This window comes from Sesamum indicum, linkage group LG11, assembly GCF_026168435.1.
Source record: "Sesamum indicum cultivar Baizhima isolate 11 linkage group LG11, ASM2616843v1, whole genome shotgun sequence".
Taxonomy (NCBI): domain Eukaryota; kingdom Viridiplantae; phylum Streptophyta; class Magnoliopsida; order Lamiales; family Pedaliaceae; genus Sesamum; species Sesamum indicum.
Window position 1 is genome coordinate 15,734,728 of NC_142667.1, and position 11,653 is coordinate 15,746,380.

The following is an 11,653-nucleotide window of genomic DNA, read 5'->3' on the forward strand; positions in this document are numbered from 1 at the left end:
ATTTATCTCTTTTAAAAAATTCAAATATTAAAGAGATAATGTCAAATTGACCAATCATGTCTTGCCAAATATTTGATGATTTATCTTTTTAAATTAAATTATAAAGATATAATAAAAAATGTGTTCAAGTGCACTACAACTCTAATTCGTTAACACCTATACAAAGGGGGCTCTAAAGTTAATTCAAAAACACATAGCTAGAGAACGAAGAGTCAGGCAAGCGAAGGAGGTTGAATAATTCTTTTTACGCGGTCCCTTGAGTTTAAGAATATTCAAACGCGTTCAAAGTGAAGATTGAGTTGTTCATAGAAGGTGCGCCACAAATCATAACGTTAAATTCAGGATTATAGGCACTATGTCCTCGAATTAACGTTATAAATATATAGATATATTCGCAAGAAGATTCAAGTGGCAAATTCAATTCTAAATCCTCAAAATTTAAAGTTAATACTGTATCGTTTGATTCGGTACTACGAACAAAACCTTCGCATTAATGTTATAGAAATTCAACCCAAGTCAAAAGGAGATCTACAAGAAGATTTTATTTTATATTTGTCACATATATTCTTGAAGAGAAGAATAAGAGGGTTATGTAAAGATTATACCAACTTTTATCTATTAAATACATATTTTATTTGTGATAGTTTTCTTGTATTTTGATTTTAAGATACAACAAAATTAATGCCCACACTCGCCGTTGCCACCTACAACAATATATCTATATATACTGTTGTATATTGTGTGTATATATATAATCATATAAATAAATGAAAAAAGTATATTTTAAATTACTTAAAATTTGGATAGTCCAATGTAATTTGAAAAATTACATCTAATATCCATAAAGTTGCTTTCGTCTAACAAATAAGTCCCTCTGTTAGTCAAAATTCACTACATTTGTTGACACTAATAATAAAACTGGATGAAAATCTATATGTATCCCAATTGACTTATTATGGACTTATTACATGTCAAATAAATATTTTTATGAACAAATAACCCGTATACATATTCATATAGTAATGCATGTGAGAACGTTTATATTAACCCTTATAAGAGTAGTTAATCAGAAAAAATTGATTGACTTGCAGTAAATCAGTAATAAGTCAATCGATGGTAGATATCAAATTTTATTTATTTATTTTTATCAATATCAACAAATTCAGAGAATTTCACTAACGTAGGGACCTATTTACTAGATTGAAGCAAACTTCATGGATATTAAATATAATTTTTTAAACTAAAAAAAAATTACGTGTAATTACACCAGATAATAAGATACAATTAATACATAACCAACTATCCTCCATAGTTAAGTAAAATAATTCACTATTTTTAATAAATCTTTTGTATTTATCTTACCTGGAGCTTGTTTGATTTAGAGGAAAAATATAAATAAAAAAGGTATATAACATTATTTTTGACTAGAGAAAATAAATAAATATGAAGTAAAATTAAATATATATGAAATTCATTTGAATTTGAATTTTGTTTTTGTACAAAATTAGGCATATTTCATTCTTATTTTTTGATTAATAAGTTTTTAGGTTCAATCTTTAAATTTTCAAATAATTTAAAAATATTATAATATTAACTTATTTATTTATTAATTAAAAAAAAATGACGAAACAGATTAGTTGGTACAATTACAATTTCTTCACTTGTTCACTTTCCCTTTTCTTGTAACTAAACTGAACCATAGACAATAACAGGGATGAAATTACATATTTGCCCCCGTGTTTTTTATTTTTGGACAACCCATACCCAGTTGTACACCAGCAGTTATCCACCTCAAACGTTTTTGATGGTGTCGGCTATTCGCCTATTCCTCCCCGCTATCTTATTGCCCCAACACAGACAGATCTCCTTCGAATCATATATGCGATTCATGATCTGATCACTGTTCTTCCCATTCTTCCAGATCTGATCCAATCCAATCCAATCCAAACCCTAACATACCTCATCCGGATCACCGATTCGACACCGTATGGCGTCCTCGCGTCGGCTCCGGGAGCTCCAATCACAGCCGGGCAACAAGATCTGCGTCGACTGCTCCCAAAAAAACCCCCAGTGGGCTTCCGTATCATACGGCGTTTTCATGTGTCTCGAGTGCTCCGGCAAACACCGTGGTCTCGGCGTCCACATATCCTTCGTCCGATCCGTGACCATGGATTCGTGGTCGGATATCCAGCTTAAGAAAATGGAGCTAGGAGGAAACGAGAGGTTCAATAGTTTCGTTTCCCAGTACGGAATCCCTAAAGAAACGGACATTGTCACAAAATACAATACGAAGGCGGCATCAATTTATCGTGATCGTATCCAGGCGCTTGCGGAGGGCAGACCCTGGTCTGATCCTCCCGTTGTAAAAGAGACATTGAAATCGAATAATAATGTTAGGAATACTTCTAACAGTAAGCCCCCGTTGAGTGGTGGCGGCAGTAGAAGTGGTAATGCGGGGAGTAACGCGGGTTGGGATAATTGGGATAGTTTTGATGATGGAGGATATGTAGGAAATCATTCGAGCAACAGCCTTAGGAGGAATAATACGGTGTCAGATTTTAGGAGTTCGGGGACGGGCAGTGGGCCATCCCCTTCGAAGTCTACGGAGGATATGTATTCGCGGGCAGAGTTGGAGGCATCGGCTGCTAATAAGGAGAGTTTCTTTGCGAGGAAGATGGCCGAGAACGAGTCGCGGCCGGAAGGGCTTCCCCCTTCTCAAGGTGGGAGGTATGTTGGATTTGGATCAAATCCACCACCAGTCCGGAGAAATCACTCAGAGGGGGATGTACTTACTGTTGTTACTCAGGTGAATTTGCATGCAATCGTCAGGTTCTTCTACGCTTTTTGCATAATGTTATCGATGTTTATATAATTGTTGATGTTGTCTTGCATATGTAGGGATTTGGTAGGTTGTCTATGGTAGCTGCATCCGCAGCGCAGTCGGCCGCAAATGTTGTTCAAGCTGGGACGAAAGAGTTGACTTCCAAGGTATTTCAGCTTCTATTTTTCCTATGTTTTGATAGACTTATTCTAAATCTACTTTGATAAATAGAAAATGGAATATGTAAGTTGATGGAGGTAAAACTTAGTTAATCCTATGCGCACTTTTTATTCTCCACATTTGTTTGGTGAGCCATGTCCTCTACCTTTTTCACAGTTGGGCATTATTCATGTTGAGTATTGCTAAGATGCTTGCGGTGGAAGTAAGGCAGACTGCACAGACATCCTCTGTAAATTTTGATGGTTTTGAGATCTGCTGCATCAATGTTATGATTCTAAGTGGTGTTTCAGTATAGATAACTGAAATAAGATCTATACTACAAACCATTCTTCCCAGGTTCTTAACTTTGTTTGACATTAGGGTAGATTGAAGGGGTTGACAGATATAATATGTCAGACGGATTGATTGGAAAGAGGTTTAGGATGCCCTGGAGTTCTATCAAGTTGTAGAAATGTATAGATTTAGCAGGGTGGGTCAGGCCATCTTTCTTTGTTTTGACTTGTGCTGTTTACTTGAGGAAGTTTGAATCAAATTGTGCTCATTTTTTTGTTTTGGACTTAATCTGATTGGGGCAAGGTTTTGGCATCGATTCCTTCAGTTCTTGTTTGCTCATCTTTCAAGTTTCTCCCTGATTTTCTGTATGGTTTAAGCAATTCTAACAATTTTCCACTGGCGAAATTGATTCTGGAGCTTTTGGTTCATTTTTCCTTTGATAAAAGTCTGTACTATTGTTTCTTTTTAAACCACACCGCCACAACTCAAAACAGATATAGGTCAATAGTTGGTTGGACAACTAGGCCATGTACTCTCTCTGATAACTGTTCCTCAATCAAAATATCATTTTTCTGTGCTTATACCATCTGCAACTTTGTCAAACTACTATAACAAAAGAAAGGGAATGTGGTTAAATCTTCGACTGGGAGGCACTTTCTATGTTTGAAAATGAAGAAAAACTTTGGATAGGTGTGTTCAACTAGCAACTCAAGGAAAACTTTATACATTAGAAAACTTGAGATTATTTGAAACAACAGTAGCTAATCCGTGTGGCTGTCACGCCAAAGTGTTTAAGAAATTCAAAATTGTCATGGCTTGCTTGACACCAGAGATTCCTTCATCCAGATACCTTGTGTTAACATAATAATAAGGTGTTCATCTATCTTTCTCTTTTCAGGTAAAAGATGGGGGCTATGATTACAAGGTGAATGAAACTGTCAATGTTGTGACCGCAAAGACGTCCGAGATTGGACAAAGGACATGGGGGATCATGAAAGGGGTAATGGCTTTGGCATCCCAAAAGGTTGAAGAGTTCACAAAAGAAGGCTCTGGCTGGAAGAATGACAGCTGGCAGCAGAAAGAAAGTGATACTAATGGTTACTCTCAGGAGTTTGGACCTGAGTCTAGAGGATGGAATTCTTCTGCTGGAGCACAATCTTCATCAGGTCGACAGTTTAACTCTGTTAGCCATAGTTCTTGGGATGATTGGGACACCAAAGATAGCAGGAAAGAAGAGACTCCAAAGGGCACAACATCCCAGGATGAAGATGGTTGGGCAGGCTGGGATGATGCTAAAGACGACGACGACGGATATGATAATTCGTACGACAGTAAATCTGATCAGAAGACAAAAGGTTATAATGAAAAATCAGATGCCAATTGGACTGACGGAGGGTTTATCTGAGGTTAGCATGTCTTTGAATGATTATTTGCAGATTTTTTCCCTTAATGGGAACCAATGGAAACCCAGTCTAAAGGGTTTTATAATGAAATAGTCGATCATGCAACCAAAGGGCTGCTTCTCCGTGTTGTGAAGTTATCCGCAGCAGCTGGCTACAAAATGCTCATGAAACCAGAAGGCTTGTTTTTTTTCTTGGTGTGAGGACCCTTTTTTTCCTTTCGAATTTTAAATAGGGACTACATTCGGATTTGTAATAAGTTTAATTGTTTTTTTTTTTTTTTTTGTTTCTGCTCTTACTTCTGTTGGTATCACAATACTACAGTGTGAAAAGATCAGATTCTAAGATATGATCCGACGGCAAATATAAAACGATTCGATTTAATTTTTCTACTATTTAAATTACTCGGTTTGCTAGTTAGTATTGATATATAACCTTTAGATTTTCTGGTATTTGATTTTTAATTGGCAAATGTATCAATAAAAGGATTCAATTTTATTTATAAACTCATTCTTATTATCAGAAGTGCCATTAAAGAAAATAGTGTAACTAATAAGAAATAGTAGCAGTTTTTGGGTGCATTTTTAGTTTCTTATCACCATTTGTGACTAGTGACAACATTTTTTGACTATGAAAAATGAAATGCAACAGAGTCTACGCAATTAGAGTTAACGCCTTTAAAAGTGTATATATAAGCAATGCGAGGAGCCACTCCTGCGACTGAATGGAGAAAAACCGTCGCGCCTGCAATTTGTTTTTAGAGTTCGAAGCTGGACTTTCAAAAAGAAAAAAACGGAATGAAATTAAAAAATGTAATTAATAATGGCGTCGCCCGGACTCGAACCGGAGACCTTCAGTGTGTTAGACTGACGTGATAACCAACTACACCACGACACCTTAATATTAAGATTTTGTAATTATTACTAACCTTCTAGAAAACTGCTCAAAAACCCTTCTCTGTAGAATGTAGATACACGTCTGTGGAAACGGCACACTACTTGGAGGAAATATGTCAAATCTGGACATGACGCTGGATGATATGATCAAAATGAACAAACCTTACCGGGCCGGACACCGGACGTCTGTCCAAGGACCTACCCGCCGCTTCCAGAACCGCTTCGCCAGCCGCGCCGCTCCATATTCATTCGCCAATGTCAGTTTTTAATATTTAGTATGTTCTACCGATCATGTCCATTTAAATTTTTATGCTAAATTTTGGAATCTTACTGTCTGGCTCAGGCACAGGAGACTCATTTAGATCAGGGCATGTTCGCGGCGGGGGCCGCGTTTCCCAGTGGAGGGGGGGATAAGGATCCGGCGATTGAAATCGGGACTAAGCTCCTGATTTCGAATTTGCATTGTGGGGTCTCTGATGACGACATTAAGGTAAATCTTTCGCAATATACTCGCTACCTTTAAAGTCAATGCGATTTTTTAATTTCAATATTAAGGCTTCAATTCCTTGATACAAAATGCTCCATGCAACTGCGTTAGGTTAATTCATTTTATTTGAATCACTTAAGCTTTGGTAACTAGGAAACAGCTAAAAAGTTGGAAGTTTTCTTCACTTGAATATCATTATCTTGTCTCCCACCAAACGAAAATTCTGAGGCATTATCCTCCCTTCATTATCTTTAGTTCTAAGGTAACTGACGCTTCGGATGTTCTTTTTATTATGCCCTTTGTGTTCCTTGATTACTAAATCATGATACTTACATGATCGGATAATTTTCTTTTGTTGACATATATTACAATTTTCACAATAAATACCTAGAAAAGAGGTACTTGTGAACATTGCCAGTATTCACTGAGCCAACTCCTAGTCTTTTGTGAACTTTTTTTGCTTGCTTGAAGTTGGATAATTTTACACACCATATGCCGCTAATGCATGCAGGAGATATTCTTGTGTGTCGGTGATCTGATGGGTTGTTCAGTCCATTATGATAGGAGTGGAAGATCAAAGGTATAGCAATTCAGCACAAGATGTGGTAGTTCCAGAACATCTTTGATTACTACCTCAGTTTTTAAAAGTAAGATTTTTTTCTTGTAGGGCACTGCAGAAGTAGTGTTTATTCGAAGCCAAGATGCAGAAACGGCCATCAAGAGATACAACAATGTCCAACTGGACGGAAAGCCTATGAGGATTGAGATTGTAGGGATGAACAGGGCCTTGCCTCCTCCGCTACTTCCAGCTTCACATGGCAGGTATAGGAATAACCCAAGAACCAAATAATTAAACAAGGAACTAGTTTTTCAGTTTATATTTCCACCAGACTCGACATCTGTGCTCTCTTTACAGGAACAACATTGTCGAAAGCATATCATATATCTACCCCTTCATGTTCCTTATAGTGGAATGAAATAGTCAATCTTTTTCTTGTTTATTTGGGATATAACTGATTTGATGTTTCTCATGTGAAAGAAATGCCCGACTTCAAAGAAGAAGTAATACTAGAAGACCACCCCCAGGCGCTGCTAGTGGCATGAGGAAGGATCATTGGGGTGGTAGAGGTCGTGGTGAGAAAATATCTGCAGAAGACTTGGATGCTGATTTGGAGAAGTACCTCGCAGAAGCAAAGGAAACAAGTTAGCGCAGATATCTTCCGAAAATCACAAGGCATTTGGAGAAGCACCAGCACAAGATATCAAGGATTTTATCACAGAGCAGTGCGAAAGAGCAAAGAATTCTAGTAATGTGGAGTATCTGGTAGAAACGTGCATAAACAAAGCAAACAATTTGTGGACGAGTACTGGCACTCCTTGGGTACTATATAATTTTTGGGTTTAATGCAATTTATTTATATTGCAAATGAGTAAATAATTGTCAATTGTCTCCTTGTCTTTTTTAAAATAGAGTTATTTTCCTCCCTGTTTAAATGGGTAAAATCCTTTGTCTTAAAAAATAGGAAGATAGTTTGCTATTTATGTTTCTATAGGGGGTGTTGCACATTATACATGTCAAGAGGACTGCTGCAATTTTTCCTAAAATTTTTCACGGTGTTGAGAACTTAGTGGAGAACTTATAAAAAGAAAATTGTGTCCCACAGATGCCGGCTTATTATTTTTAACTTCATGAAAAATAGATTTTTAAGTTTGAAATATCGTAGCGAATAAATTTTAATTATATAATTTGTATGATTTATTTTCATGTAAATAATCAGGAGTATTAGTCGAAGAAATTTTAATGCGTGAAAATGGCATACCAGATATTGAATTGAGATAGTCAATTTAACTGAATAAAATTAATAATTTTGAAGTTAAGTTAATTATATTTATGACATTTATATACATTTCAAAAATATATTTTTTATATATTTCATAAAATTATAATATAATATATATTTATTTATTCTTTAAGAAAATGATATTCAACAAGTTTCGATTTACCAAAGCAAAACATCGAATATTAAACCAAATTTTATGTTCGGTATTTGGTAGGGTAAAATTCATTTTAATTCCTAACTTTTAATTTTAACTTCAAAATAGTTCCTATTCTTTAACTCAATTTAAATAATCATTTGTCATTCACTTTTTATTTTAAATTACAATTTGGTCCTGCTATTTTTAAACTTAGAGAATTATAATCATTTTAATTGAAATAATTTATTGTTGGCCCTCAAATAATAAGTTGATCAACAATATATTAATATAATTTAATGAATTTATTGAAATTTTTAAATAAAAAAATTGAATAAATGAGTTGGAGAAAATAGTTTAACTAAAAAAAATAGAGCAACAATATTTAAATAAAAAACTTAAAAAACTAGAGCATAAATTAAGAAAATAAATATGCCAGCCAAAATATTGAAAAATAGGATATATAAAACTCCTTAATTCAATCCGACGTTCTTTTATTTGAAAAATTGTAGAAGTTCAATAAATTCAAAACAATTATGTTGATATGTCATTAATCAAATTATTGTCTATACTTTTACATAATTAATATCTGTCTATAATTTTTTTAATTATTTTATTAATTTGTGTTTTTCTTTCTTCTCAATTTTTATTTCTCCTTTTCTTTTCTCACTCTTTTTTTTAATAATTTCTTGTAACTTTTTTCTATTTTTTTTATTTTTATTTATCCAATTAACATAGATATTTTTAAAACAATAAGTAATTTACAAAAAAATTAAAATTAAATATGCACAAAAACCGAGTTCACGTTTAATGATAATTTTTTTCAATTAAAATGATTATTATTTTCTAAACTAATATATAACGGACGAGATTGCAATAAAAAAAATGAAGAGCGAAGCACTAAAATAGTTGAAAAGACATAAATTAACGTTGAAATCAAATATCGAGGACTAAAATAAATTTTACCCGTATTTGGTATATATTGAAATATAGATGAGGTGAATAGTATACACTATACAGACCTATAAACAATTTAATTATTGATATTTTTATTGCAAATAACAATACAAATTGGATGGCCGCGCAAAAGCAAAACAATTCTCATTTTACCGCCTCACAAAATAGCCGCTTCCAACTTCAATTTTCCCTCTCTCCCCTCACATTAAAAAACCACAATCCGCACCCCCTCTCACTAGTCACTAATACGTGTGTCTATGAGCCGTTGATGCACTCGTCATCCACGGTTCAGAAACACTCACTGCAAATCGTGCGGATCACAGTCTATAGCCGTCGATGTAGCCTTAAATCCAATGGGCCTCAATCGTTTCCACCTCCCAACGTCTCCTATATAAACCCGTCCCCCAGCCCGCACCACCCATTAACTCTGTAACTTCAAATATTTCTCTCTCTAGCTTGCAGTTTCAGATAGCAGAAGGTCAAAATGTCAGGCAGAGGAAAGGGAGGTAAAGGTTTGGGTAAGGGTGGAGCTAAACGGCACCGTAAGGTGTTGAGGGACAACATTCAGGGTATCACGAAGCCGGCTATTCGTCGTTTGGCTCGTAGGGGTGGTGTTAAGCGTATCAGTGGTCTAATCTACGAGGAGACGCGTGGTGTCCTGAAGATTTTCCTGGAGAACGTCATCCGTGATGCTGTCACCTACACCGAGCATGCTCGTCGGAAAACTGTCACTGCCATGGATGTTGTTTATGCTCTCAAGAGGCAGGGTCGTACTCTTTACGGTTTCGGTGGTTAAGGTGCTAGGGTTAGGTGTACTTGGTGTAAATGCTATGTCGCAATGGGGTTGTAGAAGTTCAGAGATTAATTTCTGTTTCCGATCTATCTCAGATCTTAAGTTTGTATTGAAGCGAAATGAAAATTTTGAATTTTCTGTCAGCTGTGTCTTCGTCTGTTTCCATTGACAACGTGGTGGCTGAATTATAGTTTCGTGGTTCTCATTATTGATCTTTTCTAAATTAATCGGCATATATGTGTTAGCTTTAGATATTTTATTTGCTTTCCTGAATGTTTAGTTTATTTATTGGGCTGAAGATTTCTCTATTTTGTTTTAATGTAACCGAAATGGGCAACATCACAACCTACTTTTAAATTTATAATGACCTCAAGCTATGATCGTTAGCATTTAATGTGGAAAATAATGTATTTCTCATTTTAAATTATACGTTTTTCGTTTTATATTTTCTTGTACTCTACGAAGTGTGCAGATCTACTGTTTGAATCCGGCAATTGAAGAAACTCGAGAAAAAGGTGGTTGCCCAATTTGTTCAACAACTTCAGCAGCATGCGCCAGCCTTCCGTCCAATTAGGGGTTAACTACAGATACCTGCCTTAATCCGCATTCTTCTTGGAGGTACGATTACCACGATATTTTTTGTTGTGATTACGTGCGATCGTGAGAGAAATCTTGAAATTTGGTTCCTGAACTAACCTTTGAATTGAATATTACTTATTTTTCTTAAATAATTTGAGTTTCAAACCAGCTATCACAGCTATGGTGCAGCATTGATAAATGTGAAAATGCTTTACTAGCTTTTTAGTATATTTGGGACTAATTAGAGGAATGGGATTATGTTTGATGAATGACAGCATAAGACAATGAACTTAATTTGTGGACCTAAGGCAATATCCAGTACATCCTGAAGATGGTTACATACTTCACAAGTATGTTATATGTTTCTTCGTCTAATATGTTGATATGTCGGAAGGAGTATTCTTTGTCAAGGTCATGTTCTGCTTCTGCTGTAAATTGAAAATAAAAATAATTTGAAATCTTGCAATGATACATCTAATCCCGTTTGTTCACCTGGTTTGTTTTTGGTTTTTTGTACAGATGACTGATCTGGTTTTGGGTTTCTTTGCCAACTATCTTGGTGTCGTAATGGGCGACCCTGGATATGAAGACAACTCAAGAGCTTCTCCCGATTTGCATCTGTAGGCCAAGCCAAAGTGTTGCTCATGTTATCTCAAGTTTTAGTTTTTTCTCTCAGATTTTTGAATAAAAAAACTGATGTAGATGTGAGACAATTAATCTAACCGTAAACGTTTATGGATAATCTTGCAAAATAGCACATATGGCATATAGAGAACTTTTCTTCTCCATTAGGATTTTGTCTTTTGCTTCTATGGCGGCTTTAATGCTTTTTTGTTCCAGTACCGTACAGGCATTTCTCTCTGATTTGGTGAAATCTCGACTCCAAAAAATAGCATTGGGTGGACTCATCATTGTCTTCAAAGAAAATACTATGCTTGATTGTAGTTGGATTTCCACCAGTGCCCCTTAACATATGCTTTTGATGTTGATATCCCCAGACATTGGAGACTAGTCTCTGAAATTTCTATTGCATCCATACATTTGAGCAAGGATTGTTAACAAAGAAACCCGTTGAATTCCTCCCATTTGGACAAAAATCCGATCAGCTTCTGGTAGCAAGAAGTATGGAAAGGCAGTACATAAAATCTGGCTCCGACTTTGCATCTGCCACTAAATTCTTGAGTTTATGGACAAGGCTTCCAAGTGGAGATAACTTTGTTGCTGTCTAGAGGGCGCAAGGCCTACTTTAGTACCCATCAAGCCAGGCCGAAATTGCAGAGTGGACTGCAGTCT

At 35.5% G+C, this 11,653-nt stretch overlaps 3 protein-coding genes and 1 non-coding gene across 4 annotated transcripts; 3 read left to right on the top strand and 1 right to left on the bottom strand.

Annotated features, from left to right (window-relative positions):
- The first annotated feature begins 1,771 nt into the window (after positions 1-1,771).
- Positions 1,772-5,058, top strand: LOC105174433 (putative ADP-ribosylation factor GTPase-activating protein AGD6). The gene is made up of 3 exons (XM_011096537.3): positions 1,772-2,806; positions 2,899-2,988; positions 4,173-5,058. The coding sequence occupies exons 1-3, from the start codon at positions 1,988-1,990 to the stop codon at positions 4,677-4,679; spliced, it is 1,416 nt and encodes a 471-aa protein (XP_011094839.1). The 5' UTR covers positions 1,772-1,987; the 3' UTR covers positions 4,680-5,058.
- A 439-nt stretch (positions 5,059-5,497) lies between these two features.
- TRNAV-AAC (transfer RNA valine (anticodon AAC)) lies at positions 5,498-5,571 on the bottom strand. The gene has a single exon. It is a non-coding gene; the product is annotated as a tRNA-Val (tRNA).
- Positions 5,572-5,611: 40 nt separating this feature from the next.
- On the top strand, positions 5,612-7,504 carry LOC105174434 (THO complex subunit 4A). The gene is made up of 5 exons (XM_011096538.3): positions 5,612-5,827; positions 5,914-6,060; positions 6,569-6,637; positions 6,725-6,879; positions 7,097-7,504. The coding sequence occupies exons 1-5, from the start codon at positions 5,684-5,686 to the stop codon at positions 7,263-7,265; spliced, it is 684 nt and encodes a 227-aa protein (XP_011094840.1). The 5' UTR covers positions 5,612-5,683; the 3' UTR covers positions 7,266-7,504.
- A 1,889-nt stretch (positions 7,505-9,393) lies between these two features.
- On the top strand, positions 9,394-9,924 carry LOC105174435 (histone H4). The gene has a single exon (XM_011096539.3). The coding sequence runs from the start codon at positions 9,473-9,475 to the stop codon at positions 9,782-9,784; it is 312 nt and encodes a 103-aa protein (XP_011094841.1). The 5' UTR covers positions 9,394-9,472; the 3' UTR covers positions 9,785-9,924.
- Positions 9,925-11,653: the final 1,729 nt, after the last annotated feature.

Coding starts and splice junctions, on each gene's coding strand:
- LOC105174434 (XM_011096538.3), top strand. CDS start 5,684: ATGTCAAATCTGGACATGACGCTGGATGATATGATCAAAATGAACAAA. Junction 5,828..5,913: donor CTCCATATTCATTCGCCAAT/GTCAGTTTTTAA, acceptor TGTCTGGCTCAG/GCACAGGAGACTCATTTAGA. Junction 6,880..7,096: donor CTTCCAGCTTCACATGGCAG/GTATAGGAATAA, acceptor CTCATGTGAAAG/AAATGCCCGACTTCAAAGAA.
- LOC105174435 (XM_011096539.3), top strand. CDS start 9,473: ATGTCAGGCAGAGGAAAGGGAGGTAAAGGTTTGGGTAAGGGTGGAGCT.
- LOC105174433 (XM_011096537.3), top strand. CDS start 1,988: ATGGCGTCCTCGCGTCGGCTCCGGGAGCTCCAATCACAGCCGGGCAAC. Junction 2,807..2,898: donor TACTTACTGTTGTTACTCAG/GTGAATTTGCAT, acceptor TTGCATATGTAG/GGATTTGGTAGGTTGTCTAT. Junction 2,989..4,172: donor CGAAAGAGTTGACTTCCAAG/GTATTTCAGCTT, acceptor TTCTCTTTTCAG/GTAAAAGATGGGGGCTATGA.